This window comes from Physeter macrocephalus, chromosome 14 (genome assembly GCF_002837175.3).
Source record: "Physeter macrocephalus isolate SW-GA chromosome 14, ASM283717v5, whole genome shotgun sequence".
NCBI lineage: Eukaryota > Metazoa > Chordata > Mammalia > Artiodactyla > Physeteridae > Physeter > Physeter macrocephalus.
In genome coordinates, this window is record NC_041227.1 from 57,941,389 (window position 1) to 57,964,825 (window position 23,437).

At 38.6% G+C, this 23,437-nt stretch overlaps 1 protein-coding gene across 3 annotated transcripts in view; it reads right to left on the reverse strand.

The window, feature by feature from the left end:
- The window catches only part of PARN (poly(A)-specific ribonuclease), a 159,233-nt gene that overhangs the window by 86,877 nt on the left and 48,919 nt on the right, over nucleotides 1-23,437 (reverse strand). For all 3 annotated transcript variants that reach the window (XM_055090007.1, XM_007106145.3, XM_028499783.1), the window contains exons 19-21: nucleotides 15,826-15,881; nucleotides 14,523-14,609; nucleotides 10,893-10,967 (exon numbers count right to left, since the gene is read on the reverse strand). In XM_055090007.1, the coding sequence (XP_054945982.1) occupies nucleotides 10,893-10,967; nucleotides 14,523-14,609; nucleotides 15,826-15,881 (218 nt within the window). The remainder of the gene's footprint in view (nucleotides 1-10,892; nucleotides 10,968-14,522; nucleotides 14,610-15,825; nucleotides 15,882-23,437) is intronic.

A 23,437-nucleotide genomic window follows, 5' to 3' on the forward strand; every position in this document is an offset into this window, starting at 1 on the left:
TATAATTACAAAAATGCACACCTAAATGTGACCTTGCTCACATTATAATGCAATTCATATTTAGGGAAACAACAATTACTAAAATCAGTAGATGTCCTATAGGTAGCTCATACTTTTTTGCTAAATAATATGCTATAAAATTTTATTTCCTTTTCCTTTAAATTATCTATATAATACCAATAAAGGATTTGTGAGAAAAAAAGTCTCAGTTTCAAAGTTTTATTTTCATGTGTTGGTGTCTTTTCTATGTTCCTTTTCCCAATACCGTAGCAGTTTGCTCCTCTGCCTTTGAAGCAATTAGAAAACAAATCTCTATGATGTTCCCCACATTACTCCAATTCACATTAAGGAAGAACAAAAGACATTCCTACTAGTTGGACAGTGTAATATAAAGCCTTATTACTAAACAGTTTTTTTTTTTTTTTTAACATCTTTATTGGAGTATAACTGTTTTACAATAGTGTGTTAGTTTCTCCTTTACAACAAAGTGAATCAGTTATACATATACATATGTTCCCATATCTCTTCCCTCTTGTGTCTCCCTCCCTCCCACCCTCCCTATCCCACCCCTCTCATGGTCACAAAGCACAGAGGTGATCTCCCTGTGCTATGCGGCAGCTTCCCACTAGCTATCTAATTTACATTTGGTAGTGCATATATGTCCCTGCCACTCTCTCACTTCGTCACAGCTTACCCTTCCCCCTCCCCATGTCCTCAAGTCCATGCTCTAGTAGGTCTAAACAGTTATTTTAATCCATGCTTGTTTTTTACAATCATGAAACCTAAAAACACTCTTAAATATCTAGATATGTTGACATGAGGTGACATGAGGTGTAGAAGTTAAGGTAAAACCTGGTCTGAAGAGCTAGAGTAACCACCACCTTAACACTTCAGGGGTCTAGCATTTTCTGGCATTTTTGCTCAACATGATGAAGTGATATTTACCCTGCTACTAAAGTGATGTTTGGGCTTCTTTCCAGGATAAACAAGTAAAAGATAGGTTGCAAAAATACTCAACAGTGGAAATATTATCAACAAACATCACAAATCAAAAATGTTTCATATTCACCTTCCCAGAATAGCAGATTTAAACCAAAAAGTTGAAGAAGGAAAATCCAAAGAAACTAATTCCATAAATTGCATGATTAGAAAAAAGATAACCATAAAATAACTACAGTCAACAATATGCTAGACGTCTAAGCATTTCAGAAGCAGGACGTTTCCTTTTGCTGTGCCCCTGCACATATAAAAAAGAAAGTACTACGACTTTATTCTTAAATTTAAATATTTTAGTACATAGGTAATATCTGTCCTAAAGAAAAACAGAAGATAGAAAAAAAAAAAAACACACGAAAGTAAAATTTTCCTGTAATTTCACCACCCCAAGAGATTCGCTGGTAACATTTTTTGTAACAAAATAATATTCTGAAACAGCCACTGAAGTGGTCCAAAATCATTTCACTTATAGTATTTCAAATTTGCTAATACCAAATTTATTTCATTTCTTTAAAATAGTAAGGTTGTAGACAATAGGAATCATGTCTGAGAAAACAATGCTAACATGTAAAGACTAACACAGCTAGCCTATTTAATCAACCAGTTCATTATTTCTGGTGACAAAACAACAACAAACAGCATTTGAAGCCTCAAGAATAAGAATCAGAGACGCAGGATCTGTGTTGAATTCTCAAACTTAGTTTCTCAGTGGCCTAAGAGCAAGCAGGCTGATTAATCTCACTGCTTCAAATTTCCTAAAACCACCAGCATCCTAAAATACTTCCCGAGAGCTGACTATGGCTGTGGTACTAAATCAGGCACAATGGAACCTGATTTCTAACTTACTCTGCATAATCTTGAAAAGTATGTATGATAAAAACAACAAGAACAATGAAACATACAGCTACATTCAAAGATGCACAAGGGCTTCCCTGGTGGCGCAGTGGTTGAGAGTCCGCCTGCCGATGCAGGGGACACGGGTTCGTGCCCCGGTCCGGGAAGATCCCACATGCCGTGGAGCGGCTGGGCCCGTGAGCCATGGCCGCTGAGCCTGCGCATCCAGAGCCTGTGCTCCGCAACGGGAGAGGCCACAACACTGAGAGGCCCGCGTACCGCAAAAACAACAACAACAACAACAACAACAACAAAAATCAGATGCATAAAATTTTCTGAGTAAATGAAAAGATACATATTTCTGGTCATAAAGACTGAATATTTCTAAATAATGATGTCAATGGAATTAATTTGTTAAAATAGCAGTGAAAAATCCCAGTGGGCTTTTTGAGTGACCCAGACAGAATGATTCTAACACTCAATACAAAGAATAAATAAAAGCTTATTTTGAAATAGGAGTCAAGAGTCCTAAAAGTGTTTAAATTAAGTGTCCAGCAAAGAACTGGTTAAATAAACGATGATACCTTCATATGATGAAATGTTATTCAACTAAACACAAAAAGAGCTTATTACATAGACATGAAGCACTGATAAATTAAAAGAACACAGTAAAACAATGTGCAAAGAATAAAATATTATAAGATGAAATATATACTTAAATATAATATACACAGTTGAAAAGTAAATCTCAAATACTACTGCAATTATCTTTGTTAATAAAGAGAGGGGCACTAAGCAAATTTTTAATTTTTTGGTACTTAAAAATTTTTCCATTAACAAAAATTATCACTGTTTAATAAGAAAGAGGTACAAATGAGTTGTTTCAGATTTTTTTTTAAGATCATCATTATGGACCCAATGATTTCATGTCTTCAGAATTTATTTTAATAAAATAATCAGAGATATAAAGAAAGACAAAGATGCTCATTAAAGAATTAACTTAAGGGCTTCCCCGGTGGCGCAGTGGTTAAGAATCCGCCTGCCAATGCAGGGGACAGGGGTTCGAGCCCTGGCCCGGGAAGGTCCCACATGCCGCGGAGCAACTAAGCCCACATGCCACAACTACTGAGCCTGTGCTGTGGAGCCCACTCGCCACAACTACTGAAGCCCACATGCCTAGAGCATGTGCTCTGCAACAAGAGAAGCCACCACAATGAGAAGCCAATGCACCGCAACAAAGAGTAGCCCCTGCTCACCCCAACTAGAGAAAGCCTGCACACAGCAACGAAGACCCAATGCAGCCATAAATAAATAAATAAATAAATTTTTTAAAAAAGAATTAATTTAAAATAGTAAAAATTTGGATATAGCTTAAACATCCAAAAGGGATATAGTTAAGTAAGTTACATGTACCTATACAATGAAATATAATGCATCCATTAAAAGGAAACTCTTCTAGAAAAATGTGTAATGGCATGGAAAATGCTTGTGACATAATGTTAACTAAAAAAGCAGATCCAAAAATGCATTTAAAGTCAGGTCTCAAGTAGTATTAAAAATGTTATGAAAACACTCATCTAGACAGAGTAAAACAAGTGACAGGAAACACTAACCAAAATATTGTTAGTATTCATATCTACATGGAGAGACCATGGTTGAATTGTTTTCTTCTCTGTAATTTCAAATATTTCTCACATTTTCAACAGTGAGTTTGATTTACTTCTAAAACTGGAGGCGGGAGACCACCACAAAAGCAATTTTTTAACAAATGACATTATAACTAAATTTGATAGGTTTCCTGAATATTCTGACAAAGCAAACATTCTTAGATCCAGATAACATGGCCCCTAAAACACAAAACCCAAAAAATCAAACCCAATCCTTTGGACAACAAGCAATTTAACAGAATATAAAGATTCAGCCTCTGAAGCACAAACACTGCATTTCTCCCGGTTACATTCTAACCGCCACAGGACTCTTCCTCATTGATGCTTTAATGCTGGCAATTACATTAAGAACCCGGGAAGCCTTATCTGGCAGTCAGGAAGCTTTCTGCCCTATTCTCACACCAGCTAATGCCTTAATTAGGAAGAGTACAAGTTACTGTCACGCTCTTAAATAAATCTGCCTGATACAGATTTCATAGCAGAGATGCATAAAGCTGCTAATTCTCATGATTAAACACATAAGGGAATTAGTAAAACAAGAAGGTTCTTAATAAATATTATTTAAAATTTCCACAGTGCCTTTCGGGGATTAAGCAATTTAGAGAGGGAAAGAAAAGAGTCAGTTGCTCTTACAAGTTTTCAAATGAGAAGATATCTACACAAAGCATATAGACATGTATGCTTCTTACTAATAACGATTTTCCTTTACCAAACTAAAGTACTCCATAAGCCAATACTATAAAAAAAATCTTGTCTATATAAAAACAAATATATTGTTTCCAGGTTTCAGTACTTATAGAATAAAAATCGTGGAGCATTTTAACCCACAAGTTAAGTCACCCATTGCCTCTCTCCAAAACAAGCTTTTTATTTAAAAAGTCATGTCATAGTTGAACTCATTTATTTATTGCTATAAATTTATAATTAATATAATTGTTGTAAGCCAACTCTACATACAGTTTAAGATTAGGAAAATTAACATGCAAGAAAAAACACCATTTGTTTTTTGGTTCTTTCTTGACTGTTTTGTGCATTTCCTCTTCGACAAGAATAAATATACAGTAACACACTAGCCAACTATGAAAAGTAGCACAGATGGAAACAAAACACCAAATACTTTGTCAGGATATTGTCCCTCAGTATATATGTGTATTTGAAAGGAACTGAACTTAAGTCACTTTTAATTGGTTAAACGAGGTAAGTAGCAGGTTTTTAATGCATTAACATTAGATTTTCTTAAAATGTTATTAAACAGAGAAAGAGGTAGTACAGCATGGTATAATACGGCAGGAAGTTTTGTGTCAAATGTAGATACTATTAGGGAAACAATTAAAAAGCAAAGGTAAGGCATTCCACCTCCTAACAAACTGACCTTTCCACTAATGACCACATAAACTCTGGAAAAAAATGCTAAAAACAAGTATCAAAGGGCTCTGGAACAGAAGCAGAAACAGGGAGATTTTGGAGGGGAGTCAAACCTTGGAGGAAGCAAACTGCCACAGAGTGAATTTCCTGGGTTTTTTTTTTTTTTTGGATGTGACTCTGCCTTAAAGGGAATCTGTAGTAAAAAGGGCAAAGAGCAACTAAAACTCTGATGGAAATATCCCATGTCTTTCTGGTAGGAGGAGTCAGGGGAAGACACAAGGGGCAACCAGTGGCAACACAGAATGAGGAAGGAATCCTTGAAGAGAGGAAACCAGAGAATGGGAACTCCAAATGTGGTGTAAAGATAGCCCACGTCCCTGGCTGACCCTTAACCATGCATGTGGCAGACTGAAAGCAGTCTGAGCTAAGATCTGAGCCACTTCCCACAAGCATGAAGGGGTTTGTAGTTTTAGCTAATTGCCCGCTAAAACTAAAACGAAAACATCAAAACTCTTCTGAGGAATATAAGTGAATCCAGAGTCCACAAAAGAACATTCAAAATCTCCAGGAAACAATCCCAAATTACTGAACATATGAAGAGCCAGGAAAATGTGGTCCATTCTCAAAAGAAAGGTAATCAACAGGTACCAACACCTAGGTGACACAGATGTTGTAATTATTAGACAAAGACGTTAAAAGAGCTATTCTGAATATGTTCATTGAGGTAAAGGAATATAGGCTCAAAATAAAAGAAAGATAGGAAATCTCAACAAGAAACAGAAAAGGTTAAAATAAACTGGATGGAAATACAGAACTGAAAAATACAATACATGAAATTAAAAATTCACTGGATAGGGCTTCCCTGGTGGCACAGTGGTTGAGAGTCCGCCTGCCGATGCAGGGGACACGGGTTCGTGCCCCGGTCTGGGAAGATCCCACATGCCACGGAGCGGCTAGGCCTGTGAGCCATGGCCACTGAGCCTGCGCGTCCCGAGCCTGTGCTCCGCAACGGGAGAGGCCACAAAAGTGAGAGGCCCGCGTACCGCGAAAAAGAAAAAAAATTCACTGGATGGGCTTAATAGCAGAATAATGATGATTGAGGGAAGAGTCAGTGCCCTTGTAGATAAACAGAAATTATCCAATCTGAAGAAGAGAAAAAAAAAGAAGGTGGAAAAAAAATGAAAAGAGCATCAGAAAACACAGGAACAATAGCAAAAGGTCTCCCACATATAGGTAGCTGAAATCCCAAACAGAGAGGCAAGAGAATAAAGAACAGGAAAAAAATATTTGAATAATGTCTAAAAACTTCCCAAATCTGGTAAAAGACATAAATCTATACATTCAAGAAGCTCAGTCAACCTCAATAGGATAATTACAAAGAAAGCCATGCCAAAGTACATCATATTCAAACTGCTAAAAAATCAACGGTAAAGAGAACATCTTTAAAGTACCCAGAGAAAAACAACCCAACAATGATTCAAATGACTGCAGCCTTGTCATCAGAAACCATGGACGCCAGAAGACAATGGAACATCTTTAAAATGCTGAAAGGATTTCAGAATTCTATATCCAGCTAAAATATTCTACATGAATGAAGGCAAAATAAAGACATTTTCAGATAAAGAAAAACTAAGAGAATCTGGTGCCACCACACCAGTACTGTAAGAAATACTGAAGGAAGTTCTTCAGGCGATACCCTGAAGAAACTTGGATCTTCAGGAATGAATGAAGACATCTGAAATGGTAAATATCTGGGTAAATTTTTTAAACTATCCTTTTAATTTTTTAAATATTTATTTATTTATTTAGCTGTGCCGGGTCTTAGCTGTGGCATGCGGGATCTTTAGTTGCAGCATGAGGGATCTAGTTCCCTGACCAGGGACTGAAACAAGGCCCCCTGCACTGGGAGTACAGAGTCTTAGCCACTGGACCACCAGGGAAGTCCCCCTTTTAATTTCTTAAAATACATATGACTGCTTAAAGCAAAACTATAACACCACTTTGTGGGATTTATAATCAAAGCACGTGTAATACATATGCCAATTACAGCCTGGAAGACAATAGGAATTGGAGTAAATGGACCTATATGGATGTAAGGTTTCTACCTTCTATTTGAGAATATGAACTCTAAGTGGACTGTGAAAAGTTATGGATATATATTGAAATTTCTAAAGCAACCACTAAAAAATAATGCAAATAGGTATAGCACTAAAAAGCCAATACAGAAATTAAAACGGAATTCTTTTTAACAATTTCAAATAATCCAAAAGAAGACAGGAAAGGGGGAAACAAAGGAACAAAAAACAGAGGGACTAAACAAAAAACAAACTTTAAAATGACAAGCCTAACCATATAAATAATTACATTAAATGTCAGTGGACTAAATACTCCAAATACTATTGAGAGTATGATTAGGAAGGGCTAATACATTTGAAATATTGTTGAGCTCTTTTCCCCATTTAACAAAACTATATTAGATATATAAAAATCCTAAATGTGTCTGAGGTATTCAGATGTGACCATTACAGGTGATTTCTTATTCGATTACTCTGAGAAAAATTCTCAAACGGTGAGGCTAAGTGATCTCCTCCATGGCATCAAGTCCCACACTGGCCACGTGCTGTCTTCCCTGAAAATCCAGAGGGGAAGAATATGAAAATATGGCTTGGATGGGTTTCCACTATCTGAACCCCAAAGCAACCAGGGACTCTTTTATCTTCACAGCAGCAGCAAACAAAATACAACAGGAATTGAACTAAGTGGCACCCAGTAGAAGAGTTTTAATAATTTCAATAGACCTGAAAAAGAGTTTTCATATTCATGAAAATTGCTTTAAAGAAATCTTGATTAGACTTAGCACTACCAAAAGAAAAAGGCAGGTGTCAGTTAAAAACCAACTCCGTAAGTGTAAATCAAAAATAGTTTGTAACCGAGCCAAAGAAGCCATTACAAGCTGCTATATAAATAGGCATTTAATGATTTTTCCAACATTACGTTATTGATCTAACAAGCCCTCTGTTTCCGCTGAAATGAATAAGTAATTTGTTTAAGATAACATTAATAGGATTTGCGGCACATTAGATACCCTGGGTCTCTCTCACTGGTAAAAGTACCACTATAAAAAACAAATTTTACATTGTCTTTCAGGGAAACATCTGCATAATTTCAGAAATCACAGCAAAAGGTGAGAGACATGAGATACAACCATCAGGCACAAAACGGCGTTTCTAAGTCATAACACCTTGAATGTCATTTATTCAGCTCAACAACTATTTAACACACACTAACATCAGACATTACGTCTCTAAGCACTGAAAACACAATGGCAAACAAGAGATATGGTCCCTGCTCTTAGTCTATCTGGGAAGACAACCAAGCAAGGTATATTAAGAAAGGATACCAGGCTAACACAGAGAACAGGGTCTGATCCCCTGCAAAGGGAGCCAGAGAAAACATCTGAAGACACGGATGTTTAGGCTGAGACGAGGAAGCAAGTTAAGACGAAGCCAAGCCCTGGGGGTGGGGGATGGTTGAGTAAAAGATGGTTGCTGGCAAAGAAACTGCAGTCATAGGCACAGTACGTGCACCACCAGGGATTTATGTTAAGAGTTGTCATTTGTGTCAGAAAAGGGACTATCATGGAAAATTAGACTTTACTAGTACAGCCGCATGTATCAAAAGACAACAGTCATCTAACTTCTTAACCTAGGAGGAAAAAAGGTAAGAAGGTCACAGTTTCATCTTGGCCTACTCCCCACATCGCCCATTCACACACACATCTATCTACTCACGCCACGGCATGTGCCAGGCACAAGAGGAGGATCCAATAGAGAATAAGATGGGCAAACAAGCAAATCAGAGGACTTCTGTGCCTACATGATTCTGAAATGTAGCTCCCTGATTTCAGGTATCATTGAATAAAATACTGAGCTTAAAAGCTACTGTACTATTGAAAGACACTTTCAGTAATAAGTAAGGGAGTAATCATTATTGCATGTCAAATATGGTATAACAGGAACAATAAAAGAAGCTCTGACACCTCACACACATAAACAAGGAATTATGCTTGTATTTTCAACTAAGCACTACTCACTAGTGTCTTACAAATTTCAGATTTACACACACATGTTTACGGTTCATAGCAAGGGAGGCCAAGCAAGTATTTCAATAATTATTACCAATTGTCAAGCACTGCTGGTGGAGTGCCAGGCTCTTTGCTGGGAACTTAACATCCATGATCTCATTTCACAAAGGAACTAACTATCATCATCTGCGTCGCTCAAACGAGGAACCTGAGGCTTAGAGAGTTTACGTAACATGCCCAAAAATGCATGGCTGGGGGCTTCCCTGGTGGCGCAGTGGTTGAGAGTCCGCCTGCCGATGCAGGGGACACCGGTTCGTGCCCCGGTCCGGGAAGATCCCACATGCCGCGGAGCGGCTGGGGCCCGTGAGCCATGGCCGCTGAGCCTGCGCGTCCAGAGCCTGTGCTCCGCAACGGGGGAGGCCACAACAGTGAGACGCCCGCGTACCGCAAAAAAAAAAAAAAAAAAAAAAAAAAAAAAGCATGGCTGACAGGCGGTGGAGGCAGGTTACTACTCCCCATGTCAGCGTGGCTTCAAAGCTTCTGCATCCCCTTCTCTCCCACTGCATGGCTCCTGAGAGTGACCAGCAAGGAAGGTGAAGTGTGACACTGAGCGAGCAGGGGAGGCGGGACGAGATTTCGGGTGGGGAGTTAACATTCAGTGTTCTCTCATCTACACCGAAGTCTCACTACAGTCTTAATCTCAGGGTTCCTGCCCCCCCACTAACAATTCTCTAATAATTCAATCCCTTTGGATTCCAGGTAAACTGTCTTTCTAAGGATTGTGGTGGGATGGGTCACAGAAATAAGCAAATATTAAAAAACATTTAACTAGCAATATCATTCACACCCTGGATCCAACATTGTTCCTGGTGTCATGAGCTCCTGAAGTACATTTCACATTGAAATCTACTGCTAAATAACCATAATAAAAGTTCATAGTGATGCCAAGCTTTATAAACATAATCATCTCATGCAGTCCTCATAATAACCCTAAAAAATCCATAACATCACCCTCGGTTTATAGAGATAAGCAGAAGCTTATCAGGGTTAAATACCGTGTCCAAGGTCACATAACCAAAGGCAGTGTAGTAATATGACTCCAGAGCCTAAACTTTTCATTTCTATAACATAGCATATATTCCTGCAATGGTTATATAATTTTTTAATACCAAAAATCTGACCTGAATTTGTGTATTTGTAGAAATTTTCATATAATTGCTCATATAGCTACATTATCAGAGTTGTATAGTTTTAATCTGTGGCACTTCATTTAATAAAAAGAAAAATTACATTATTAAGCACCAGGGAACTTGAAATCTGTCTGAAGGAGCAGCTTAACAATATATATTTTCTTCAATATTTAACTCAATAACTTTTCATCCTAAGAAAATAGACTGTTTTGTGATGGTTAATATCAAAATCATTTAGGGTCCAACAATAAGAGAGGTAGCATTCCACCTTTTTACAATCCTAATTTAGAAGCAAATAAAGTATCTTTCAGTTTATTTGTTCATAAAACAAGTATTTGACACAAGTTTAATGGAATAAATAAACCACAAAAATTTATAAATAAATGGGAAAAGTACAGAGGCAAACAGGTCAATACAGGGATCACCTTTTGGTGTCTGTCCCCTATTCCTCTCAATTTGCTATTTCTAACCCTCAAATAGTAAACATACGAATCATTTCAGAAAAAGGGCAATGGGAAAGGAATAGAAAAGTTAAAAGTATATGATATAGTATATCTAAGGAATCAATACATTTGTCTTATTTTCTCATCTACACATGATACTTACTAATTATTTCCTTTATTTTAGAGACAAGCTCAAAACAAACGGGGCAGCAACGCTTGTGAATCAGCTGACTGAACCCACAGCATTTAGACTGTGAAGTGGGCAAGCTCCCACTTTTCATTAATACACAAAACAAAGGTCCAAAAGACTTACCAATTGGTACTTGTTCAGGTTGGCTGAGAGAAACAAATGCTGATGTGTCATTGATCCAGGATATCTGAATGTTACCTGTAACAGTGAATTAAAAGTAAGCATTTAACCATTTAGACAGCTATCAGATTCCATTTGTACATCTGATATATTTCAGAATATCCATCAATTTAAAGAGAGATGAGGTGCTAGTTTAAAATTTGATCAAAATCTCAGCACTACAGAGAACTAAAACTTAAATCTACCACTGCAGCTATTTCAGTTAAAACTTCAAGAAAGGGTCTTCCCTGGTGGCTCAGTGATTAAGAATCCGCCTGCCAGTACAGGGGACACGGGTTTGAGCCCTGGTCCGGGAAGATCCCACATGCCGCAGAGCAACTAAGCCCATGTGCCACAACTACTGAGCCCATGTGCCACAACTACTGAAGCCCACGCACCTAGAGCCTGTGCTGCACAACAAAGAGAAGCCACCATAATGAGAAGCCCGCACATCACAATGAAGAGTAGCCCCTGCTCACCGCAACTGGAGAAAGCCTGCACACAGCATTGAAGACCCAATGCAGCCAAAAATAAATTTTTAAAAACAACAAAAAAAAACCCTCAAGAAAACAGACAAACCAGGAAAAAAGAAGCAGCTTTAAAAATTTGTTTTAAAAACAAAAGAAAGATCCTTCTGGATTAAATCCTGAGGCAGTTTATCATTCAACCCAATCTCATGCCAGGGCTGGAGACTTTTTTCCAATCAAGATCACTAACAGGGAGTTCCCTGGTGGTCTAGTGGTTAGGATTTGGCGCTTTCACTGCTGTGGCCTGGGTTCAATCCCCGGTCAGAGAACTGAGATCCGGCAAGCCGTGCAGTCAGGCCAAAATAAAAAAACAAACAAAAACTAATGAAGACCTAAATAAATGAAGGAATATACCACGTTCATGTACTAAAAGACTCAAAATCCATGAACCTGGTATATTAAAAAAAAATCACTAATAAAAATCAGAGACCACGTATGCTAAGAAAAAAAAACACAACTATTTCTTTTTAGAGATTCAAACTCTGAAAATTATGAATGGGGAACATGAAATAAATCAATGTAGCAAGAAATAAGAAAAATTCAATGATGATCTCAAGGTCAGGTAAAGAAACCAGGTAAAGACAACAGGTAGGGGATAGAGGACGAGGTAAAGAAGGCATCGGAGAGAGGAAACCAAGACAGACTAACAGAGAAAAGAAAAACACAGAGGGACAGAAAGCAGTATAGTGGAACAAAATGATTTTCACACACAGAGACAAGTCCTCGATAAAGGTGAAACGCAGGACTTCCCTGGTGGTCCAGTGGTTAAGAATCTGCCTTCCAATGCAGGAGACACGGGTTGGATCCCTGGTTGGGGAACTAAGATCCCACATGCCGCAGGGCAACTGAGCCCACACACAGCAACTACTGAGCCTGCAGGCCACAACTACAGAGCCCATGCACTCTGAAGCCCGCGTGCCACACTAGAGAGACGCCCACACTGCAATGAAGAGCCTGCATGAAAGATCCCACATGCCACAACTAAGACCTGATGCAGCCAAAAATTTAAAAAAATAAATAAATATTTTTTAAAAATGTGTGCCATTAATCACCAAAAAAAAAAAGCGAAACACAAACAGAATGGAATGCAGGAGACCTGAGGAGAGGCAGGAGAGCAGTGGGGCAGGGAGCTGGAGAAAACCAAGGGGAAAGCAGAGATCTATCCGCTACCACTCTTCCTAAAAAAATACAGAAAACTGGAATTTTGTAAAATGGGTAAACATCACCAGAACTTAGCAATGAAAAAAATCTTTTAATATCTACTAAAATCTTCAAAGGCTAGGAATACTTGATAACTGCTTTGTTTCTCCAACACAGGAAAAAACTCTCACTTCCTGCTGCACAGTGGGGTGCCAGGACTTTCTCAGTTATAAAATTTACTTACTATTATTTCCTTACCTCTCTACCCTGTATGTTTCTTAGATAAATAATAATATTTAACATTTCATAAGTAGTTACTATATGCCACATACTATTCTGAATGCCTTCCATGGATCAACTCATTTAATCTTCATGACATGCCTATGAAATAGGCGGTATCATCATCACCATCATCATCTCCAAGAAGGAAACACAGATACAGAGAGGTTACCTGTTCAATATCTCACAGCTAATCTTTTTTTTTAATTAAAATGAAAAAAATTCTACTCAGAGCATTCTGCTTAATTTAGCTAATTAAAGTTTGACTAAATCGGGGTAAGAGCAAGACAGAATGGGAAACAACGTAAAAAGCTTTACAAAGAAATGAGCTGTGAAATTCAACTGCATTTCTGTACCTGCATTTAAATTAAAAAGCAGGACTAGGGGCTTCCCTGGTGACACAGCGGCTAAGAATCCACCTGTTAATGCAGGGGACACGGGTTCGAGCCCTGGTCCGGGAAGATCCCACACGCCGCGGGGCAACTAAGCCCGTGTGCCACAACTACTGAAGCCCACGTGCCTAGAGCCAGTGCTCTGCAACAAGAGAAGCCACCACAATGAGAAGCCTGCACACCGCAACGAAGACCCAACTCAGCCAAAAAAAAAAAAAGCAGGACTAGAATTTCAGAAGTCATTTGGACTATCTGCAAAGATTAGGATAACTTTCCAGAAATATACCTACGTTCACTTACTTTCCTGAAAATTAAGTGCGTAACGTTTTGTACTTATAAAAGCTAATATATGCTTATTTTAGGAAATACAGAAAAGCATAAACAGGAAGAAAACAATCCTATCTAAAACATTCAGTGATAAGAGCATGATGCTTCCTTTCAGTTTGATTTCTACACAAAGTTAAAAAAAAAGTTATACAGGAATCCTACTTTGTATCTGCTTTTTACTATAAATGTTAAAATATAAACACTTTACCATCTTTTAACAAACTCTTCAACTCTTTAAAATGGCTACATACTAGTCTGTTGGGGAGACACATAAACATTCACTGAACATTCTTATTATTGGACATTTAGGTTTTTGCTGCCTCCACTTTATTCAAGAATTTCCAAAGACGATAGCTTAAATACTTTATTTGTTAAAATAAAGAGACATTGCTGAAGACTTACAATCAGAATGGCCTTTATAAACCGTAATCAGAAGACTGTTCAATTTAACCTAATCGCCTGACCTGATAAAAAGGTAACAGAAGAACTGCCCTACCTCATACATATCACATATCTTGGTCCTCTCAAACATATGTGCTTGTCTGCTTGGACTACTCGATGTCAAGCAGCAACTGCCTGCCCTTATGAAACAGACATTCTCTCTGAATTTAATCTTAAAAACAATTTATCCTTAGCCCAGACTTATTTCCCATGGTTGGCAGTAAGGGGCAGTCATAGTAACTGTATCTTGCTTTCTTTCCATGGATTAATAATAGCACTCTATTGTGGGATGCTAGCAAAAGTTCCTCAGATCACATTAGCACAAAGACAGCAGCATGCCAAACTCCAGAAATTCCATGAGTGAGATTAAAACCTTGCATATTAATCCTTGTTTATGCCCAAGCTAAAGCCATCTGTATACCTTTGACCATCTAGACCAAAAGAGGAGCAGGATCCTAAAAGTACATCTGTACTTGTGCTTCACTTACCAAAGGCACTGAAAAGCTGGTAAAGGTCACTGGTTTTCCATTCTTTGGGGAATGTCACATGGAGGACATGATCACGTTTAGGCTGCACTACAAGACAAATTTTTGATGAAAGGTTGATAGCTGAAAAGTGGACAACAGACCAGTGGTTCTTTGACGAAACTAAGCCCTGGCTAACTTGGGGAATCGTTATGAATGCCTCATGATAACCAAATGACCCCTGAAAGCATTCTTGGGATTGACTGGAAGGACACTGCCATCTGAGCTTAGGCCTCATGCTCTGATGCTTTACAGAACCCACAACAATTTGAACCCTAGCAATGCTATGCAGAAACATCTTTGCTCATGAAGTTCCTGGGAAAATTATTTAAAGAAAAAAAGAAAAAGACTGCTCTGTTCAAGAAGTTTCACGAAACATTTAACTTTCTCCTTTTAATCTAGTTGTCCATATGTTTATTTAGTTAAAATAATAACAATAATAATGCAGTGTCCAAGTTAAATGGACTGTGTTTGAGCAGAGGCAGTCCTGAGTCACAATCTTGTTTTCTAATCCCAGACCCACCACTTAACTGTGCAACTCTAAGCAAGAGACCTAACCACTCCAGCCACTCATGGTTATAAATTGGGGATGACGATATTCAGCTCGTAGAATTGCTGTAAGAATGACAGATTTAAATGTAAGTCTAATATGGAGTGCAACACAGCATGTCCTCATACTATTATTACAATGATTATTATCATCAAGTATAAAGTGTAGTTCACCCATTTCTCTATGCCTATTGGCATATATTAAGGCAAATAAACCAGGCTAGGAAAACAGCAATGGAAAAGAATAATTAGAAGATGAAGAAACCACCTCCCAAATAGACTGGCTTTCTGAGGTTTTCAATGAAAAAAAAAAAAAAAAAAAAAAATCCACTCACTAAACTTAAATATATACATACTCAAATAATTAGAAAATAGAAAATGTACTGTTATTGACATGGCTAGCACATCTTAAATTCTATTACATATATATTTATAAAAAATTATGAATTTAGAGTTCTGAGTGAAAATGAAGTAATGATGAGAAGACATATTTTTTTAAAATTCAACTCATGTATAAACTGGAAAATGTAAGTAAAGAGATGAGTTAATCAAGGCCCAAGGGTAACATTAACTTAAGCATACTATTCATATCAACCACAAAATCACTGGCTATTTTTAAGTGAATAAAGCTCTTTCTTCAGTAATACTTTTCCTGTTATCCCTTCCAGACCACACACTTAAATATGCAGATGCAACGAGAAAATAAAAATTCACTTACAGTCTGGTCCTTCCAAGTTTAGATAGGGGATATCCATGACTCTCATGAGAAACAGCCTACCAAAAGAAAAGAAAAACGGATAATGGACTAACTTCTATTAAAAAAAGACTGATATAGGCATGTTTATTTAGCTAAAAAAAAAAAGATATAGGCATCTAGTAAATTCTTTTGTAGAAACTTCTTAATTATATTACCCTATTTCTAAAATCATTTTAAAGGGTCTTAAGATTCACTTCACATTTTTCTCTAGGGCTAAATATTTATCACAAATAGAAGAAAAAAACTGGTACCCCCAACACCTACAACAGCTCCTGGCACTCAGGAACTACTCAGTAAGTATTAGCTAAATGAAAAAAAATTAGTAATCAAAGAGTCAAAGAGCTGCCTTGTTGGTCCAGAGAAACTGAAAGAAAACAAGTACTACAGAGTGCTAACCATCTTAACCTCTTAAGAACAACTGTTCCCACAACTGTAAAGGTAACCCCTATGGATTGGTGTTTTGTGAGCTAAGAATGTCACTGATTATTTTTTTTTTAACTGAATGCAGTCATTGGATGAATACTAACCTTACTGGGTGAACTGCACGGTCTTAAATAAGTGACCGTCTCAAAAGCTCATGTCACTACTGCCATTTAAAACATATTAAGAGCGCAAAGCAAAATAATCAAACCTATCACACGGATATAAACCATAGCAATCATTTATGTGTACTTCCAAAATGGATACAAAGACACTTTTAAAAGAGTACTTCTGGGGCTTCCCTGGTGGCGCAGTGGTTGAGAGTCCGCCTGCCGATGCAGGGGACACGGGTTCGTGCCCCGGTCCGGGAAGATCCCACATGCCGCAGAGCGGCTGGGCCCGTGAGCCATGGCCGCTGAACCTGCGCGTCCGGAGCCTGTGTTCCGCAACGGTAGAGGCCACGACAGTGAGAGGCCCGCATACCACAAAAAAAAAAAAAAAAAAAAAAAAAAAAGAGTACTTCTAAGTTACAGCTCTCTGTAATGCAATTCGATTTGCTTTTATTTGCAAGATTATGGACAAGATATCAGGCATTCTGTTGTTTGTAAGATGATTTTAATGAGCTTTATTCAGATAACATATTGTGCATTTCTGGTAGGGGTCACATTATACAGCAAATTAAAAAGGCAATCCAAGTGCCCAACAAGCAATTAGTTTGGCTTCACTGACCCGCAATTAAGGCACATTATTACCAGGCATTCAAAAGCCAGGCAGGGCACGATCTAGTTTACAAATGGAACCATCAGCATGAATACCACTGTTCTGTTAATGCCAGAAAAAACGAAGTCCTGGTACTCTGTGGTTTGAGAACTTGTTGCCTAGCCTACAATTTAATAAACCAAATCCTATGGCTAAGAAACCAAATTTATTTTTAGTTCACTAATTTAGTCTCAAGTGTACCATTCTGGTTCTGGTAGCTGGTTTACCCAATTTAATGAATACTGCCTGCAATGCCAGAAGACAATGAGACATATAAAGCACCTAGCACATAGTAGGTTCCCCTCGAAAGTAACTGTTATTACTACTGACAACCAGAACCTGAAAAGTTAGTCCTGGGTTATAAGGATCAATATTTTTACGCTTCACATAATTTTCAATTCTCCATCTAGTAAATTTAGAGATGGCTCCCAGCTTTAAAAACCACATCAAGAAAACTTTCAGTAAAAGTTAAAGGAACATATAAAAGTCAAGCACCATAAAAACAATTTAAAATGTGTACCCAAATTTCAACAGAAGAATAAAAGCTGTATCAATAAGATGTTCACTGCTATACCGTCAAATGCACCAATAATCAAAATCAACCTCCAGGTTCAATTTATGTGCGGGTTGGTAAATTACAGTTCATCATTTCAACAGAATATTAAACGATCAAAATTAACTTCAAGATAATTTGCAAAAACTTCAAAACATCAATAACTTGTGGTACAATTTTAATTTTTAAAGAAGCATGAAATTTTATACTATTTTGACAGCTTTGTAAAACACCGATGTCATTAAACCAAAAATAAAAACTACTCCCACCCCCCCGAAAAAAAAGCCAATCGTTTTGGGAAACTTTGTTTTTAAAAATTCCTTTTACTATTATTTTTTAAACTTAAAAAAGAAAATAGAGGGACTTCCCTGGTGGCGCAGTGGTTAAGAGTCTGCCTGCCAAAGCAGGGGACATGGGTTTGATCCCTGGTCCGGGAAGATACCACACGCCGCGAAGCAACTAAGCCGGTGCGCCTCAACTACTGAGCCTGCGCTCTAAAGCCCGCGAGCCACAACTACTGAGCCCACGTGCTGCAACTACTGATGCCCGCATGCCTAGAACCTGCGCTCCGCAACAATAGAAGCCACCGCGAGGAGGAGCCCACACACCGCAACGAAGAGTAAGCCCCCGCTCGCAGCAGCTAGAGAAAAGCCCAAGCGCAGCAACGAAGACCCAGTGCAGCCAAAAAAAAGAAAAGAAAATAGAATAAGCAACAAGGTTCTACTGTATAGCACAGGGAACTAGATTCAATATCCTGTGATAAACCGTAATGGAGAAGAAAATGAAAAAGAATGCATGTATGTATAACCGAGTCACTCTGCTGTACGGCAGTAATTAACACATTGTAATTCAACTATACTTCAATAAAAAATAAATTTAAAAAAAAAAGAAAGAAAGAAAATAGAGGCTACCAGAACCAAGAGGCCCAGGGGAAATAACCAGAGATTTTCTTAGAGAAAGTCCAACTGAAAATGCTAGTAGAATCAATCTTGTGTACCCTATGCACTACCTCACCTGCTGTGGGGGAGACGAATACAAAGTGAAATCACAAGGTTGAGTCTGCAATTGCTTTATTTCTTTTTAAAATATTGTTTTCCTCCTAAGATCATGTGGCCTCAACGAGTTTAGAAAACCTACTGTCCTATAAATACAAACAAGGATGACAGTTAAAAAGCAGACTTTCCCAATTCTCTCACCATGCAAATATTTTTAAAAGAATTTTTTTAAGGTATCTTTTGTCAAGCATTATACTGGCTATTTGTTCTCTAATATTTCATCTGGATTTTAAGTATCATTTCTGCTTAAACTAAGTAAAAATTTATTCTCGGTGAAAACACTCAAAAAGATTTTTTTAACTTAGTTAATCCTACACTACCTTGTTTGCTTACTCAATACTTTAACTAAATAGAAACCCCTTTCAAATTTCAGATGAATTATATTAATAGCCCTTCTTACTCATTCCCTACGCCTCCACCTTCATGCCTGGGCTTTAGAGAGAAGTGAATCACCCCAAACCCTGGAAGAACAGGAAAACCAATTCTGTGTGTGACTTGGCAGACTGCACCCCATACAATTGGGAAACCAATTCTAAAACTGTAGCTGAGCGTCTGTGGAACAGAACCAAAGTAAACTCGCCAGGGCCTCCCTGCCCCCTTAGGTCAGACGGTTTGCAAGCCACTGCTCTGGCAGCACCCCTGCCCTCTTGAGGGAAAATTAAAACATTTCATTGCATGCATGCCTCATACAAACTGGCTGTCAAAAGGCCTACGCTGACTCCCTAGAGTGATCTGATAAAATACCTCACGTGTAGATCATCTGACTGGACAGTTTTCATTTTAACATATGAGGAAATGCACTAGGCAAGCAGAAATGCTGATAAACACAAGAAAGGATGTTCCTTCCCTGTGACTGTATTGAAAAACAGTCTCTTTCAAGTGGCCTTTCATCTGCAGATATCAAAAACACATTCGGACCAAGGCTTGCATGAAACGTTATTTCTATTTCAGTGATGATTCAAGACGGCTGTAATTTGGTGAAGACACTCAAGGCTGTGTGGGGCCCTTGCCACGTTCCTGTAAGTTTCCTGGTGAAACATTATTTTAGCACTTATTCTCCAAAGGACTGACACGAACTCTGTCAAAGACTAAAATTAAAATCCCCATTTGATACAAGGGCCGATTTTACACCAGGATTCTATCCTGGTAAACTACATGACTCAAGTTCATATTCTAGATGCTATAACACAAATTTTACTCTTTTTGGCATTTGTCAGTTTTTTAATGTTCTATGATAATACTGGTAATGCTGTTTATCTCGGCTTTCAAACATGTCTAGAAAGATCCAAGGGTAGAACACAGCATACTCGGGGTCATTCACTCAGCAGGCTGGGTGAATTCAGCTCAGCCTCTTTAATAGGCTACACAGAATAGGCTGTGTACAATGGCTTTATGTCCCAAACAGCTACCCACCTCTGCTGCCCATATGCTGCATGGCACTCATGAAAAGCCATCTGCTAACATTCTTTTCTGACCAGGGAGATATGACACTGTGACCTAGACTGTGTAAGAAGGCCCGTAGTCACAGAAGAATTTCATTTCAGACATAAAGCTCCTTAGGAGCCTAGAACCTTGAGCACTTATCAAAATGTGCTTCCTTAGTCCCCAGATCGGCATCTGGACAGAAATGTAAATTCCTAGGTCCCACCTAAGCCCTACTGACTCAGAATCTGGGAACTGAAAATCACTGGGTTCACAGAAAAAGAGTATGTTCAAGGCTGTGTTAATTGCCATTCGTGATGATTCACTGGTCAGCTGGATAATAATGACTTGTGTCAACCTGTCCAAAAAAGTATTAGTCTTAATGATTTGTTTACAGTAAATCATTTTGGCTTAGAGAAACACAAAACGATTACAACAAACACCAAGGACTACCTCGAAATCCAGGAAGCAATAACATAAGGCTTCCACCACTCCCGGAAACCAGGAGCTGAACTGTGGCATGCAACTAGGTTCTCTGCAAGAGATAAATTGGGGAAAATTATTGCTGACAGCTGTTTTTCTCATTTTTAAAAAGGAAGTAAAAAAAAGATTACTTAAACTACTCTCTTGGCAACTCACTGGCAAAAGTCCAACCTTTTCTGTGACTTGGCCACAAATAAGCACCTCCAGCATCACAAACTTTAACCACTAAAGCAGCACCCAAGGCTGGCCAACATTGGAAGGAGGAACACTCACATACATACAAAGAATCAGATGTCTCCAACCTTATCAAAATTCTCCGACCTTACCAACAAGTTTCAGAGCCAGATTCTGGCAACCACAAAACACACTGAGCAGCTCAAAAGAAGTACACTAAGATCAAACGTTATTCTTTGATGACACAATAGCTTGCCTTGGACTATGGCTTATCTGAACCATTCCCTAGTTGTCCAGTGAATAAAAAAGGATTGCAAAACAGTGCCAGTATTAACCCATTTTATGCAGCTGTGCTCAAGAAAGCAAAAAGGGCAAAGGTGATATCCAAAAATGCACACAGGGGTACTTCCCTGGCGGTCCAGTAGTTAAGACTCCATGCTTCCACTGCAGGGGGTGCAGATTTGATCCGGGGAACTAAGATCTTGCATGCCGTGGGGCATAAATAAATAAATAAAGTGCTATGGAAAAGAAATGGCTGGATATATCCTTTGAAAAAAAAAAATGCACACAGGAAGTCCTGAAAGTCAATCAGGAATACTTTGTACGTAGGCTCAATCCTCGGGGAATCGAAAAGATCATTACAGCTTGTTAAAATTCTGCATGACCATGTCTATGTGTAAAGCCAATAATTCTATTCAGAAATGAAACAAAATATTTAATTTTGCTCCTGCAGCAGCATGCTTTCCAATGCTGTTAACTTATGGCAGAGAAAGACAGTGAATCAGTGAGGTGCACTGAGGGCCACTTTAAGAAGCAACTGGCAGAAAAACCAGTAATGCCCAGGGCAGTGCAGTGGACGTGCATCTGACAAAAGGCCCAACACAAAGGTTAGGTTATAAGTGGACAATGATATATCCACCTGACAAACCACTGAAGGCCAGTGACATGATGCTGCTAACCACTAGTTTTACTGTCTTTTGTAAAATCCTTTACTGTATTTTTTTAAGTTACAAAATTATATAAATAGTACAACTCAATTAATAAATGAAATGGAGATAGAAAACACACTAGTAGGAAATAACACTAAAATGACAGCTTTTTTTTTTTTTTTTTTTTCTTTTTGGCTGGTGGAATTACGAGTGGGTAATTTGTGTTTCGGTCAGGAAAAATATACATTACTTTTTTAAAGGACAAAGTCCCTGACTAAAATAACAGTATTTATTATGGCACATTCAGCCTCATTTGATCCTCTGGTGTCTGGAGGACAGGCAGGCATCAGTCCTGTCATACAAGGAATGAGGAAGCAGGTTTTCCCAAGGCCCGTGGCTCACCTTTGGCCATCATGGGAGCAGAGACAGACTCAGACCCAAAGCTTCCCACTACAAGCCCTACACTAAAGGCTCCTGCCTTCTCTCTGCTGGGTACCCACTCCCATCGGGCTTTAACCTGAGCTACTTCCAAAGCCTCCATGTGAAACAGTTGAGCCTGCTGTCCATGGGGTTTTTTGGTAATGCTTTAAGATCTGATTAAATTATACCTTTGTGTGATGGGGCAGAGTCCAGATACAAGAAATGATGTTTCTGTCTGAGAAGAGCTTTGGGTACACTGAGGAAGGCAACCAGGATGACGGAGCAGAGAAGAGAGCCATTTAGCCACAGGTCAAGGACAACCTTCCCATGTTTGCAGTGCAGAAAGAGCTGCTATCTGGGCTACCTGGGCATCAGGCCTTCCAGTCACACCTGCCCCCACACACCATGATCACCATCAGGAAAGCCAGTGCATCAGCACATCTCAGGGTTGAGCGAGACACTGAGGTGTCTGAATGCTTATTTTACGTAGGTCAGATTTGTACACATACACACAGGCCTGAATGATCTAGAAGGATGTCTGATGTTAAGGCATGTCTTCATAAAGGAGAACAGTGTTTATTCTGGTGTCTTGCCTGAGCAAAAGGAAAATCCTCCAGCCTCCAAGCTTCTCATTCTTCCATCTAGAAACTCAGTATTTCAATAAATGAGTAAAAATTTGTATTTGCTCATCTGCCTTCATCAAGACTACACATCTCTTCCTAAAAAGCTTTACATCAAAAAAAAGATTTCCAAGTAAAACTGCACTCCTCTTATACCATTGAAGACTGGAATACAGAAATGTCAAGTAAAATCTAATCTCAACACAATTTGAGTAGTGAATTAATTTGTACCTCACCCCAAGTCCCAAGCCTTCCAAAGGAAAATTGAAACCTTTAACGACTGCCAGCTCTACTGTACTTGCAAATGGTCTTGGTATTTCCTTCAGGGCACAGCAGTAAAAGCACTTCATAAGAACCTTGTATGCAAGGGCTCATCATTATACATATTTATGCGCTATAAAAAACTGATTTTATCATCCAGGGTAGGAAGCATGCAGACATCTCTCACAAAATAAGCTCATTTGTTTTGCTCACTAAAGCACTCGTGTAAAATAAGAGGGCAACCGCTGGCTACAGGAGCGTTACTGGGGCACCAGCTATTTCCATTTCATGCGGGGGGTGGGGCGCGTGCAATTTCCATCTAGCCACTTGATGTTTTGACAAATACGCATTACCCGACATTTGTCCCGAAGCCAACTCATGTCCCTTCTCAAGCAGAGAAATAACGCAAGCAACAAGGAGGGGGGAAAGAAAGGAAAGAAGAAAGAAAGAAAGAAAACCAGCAGCTCATGTAAAAAG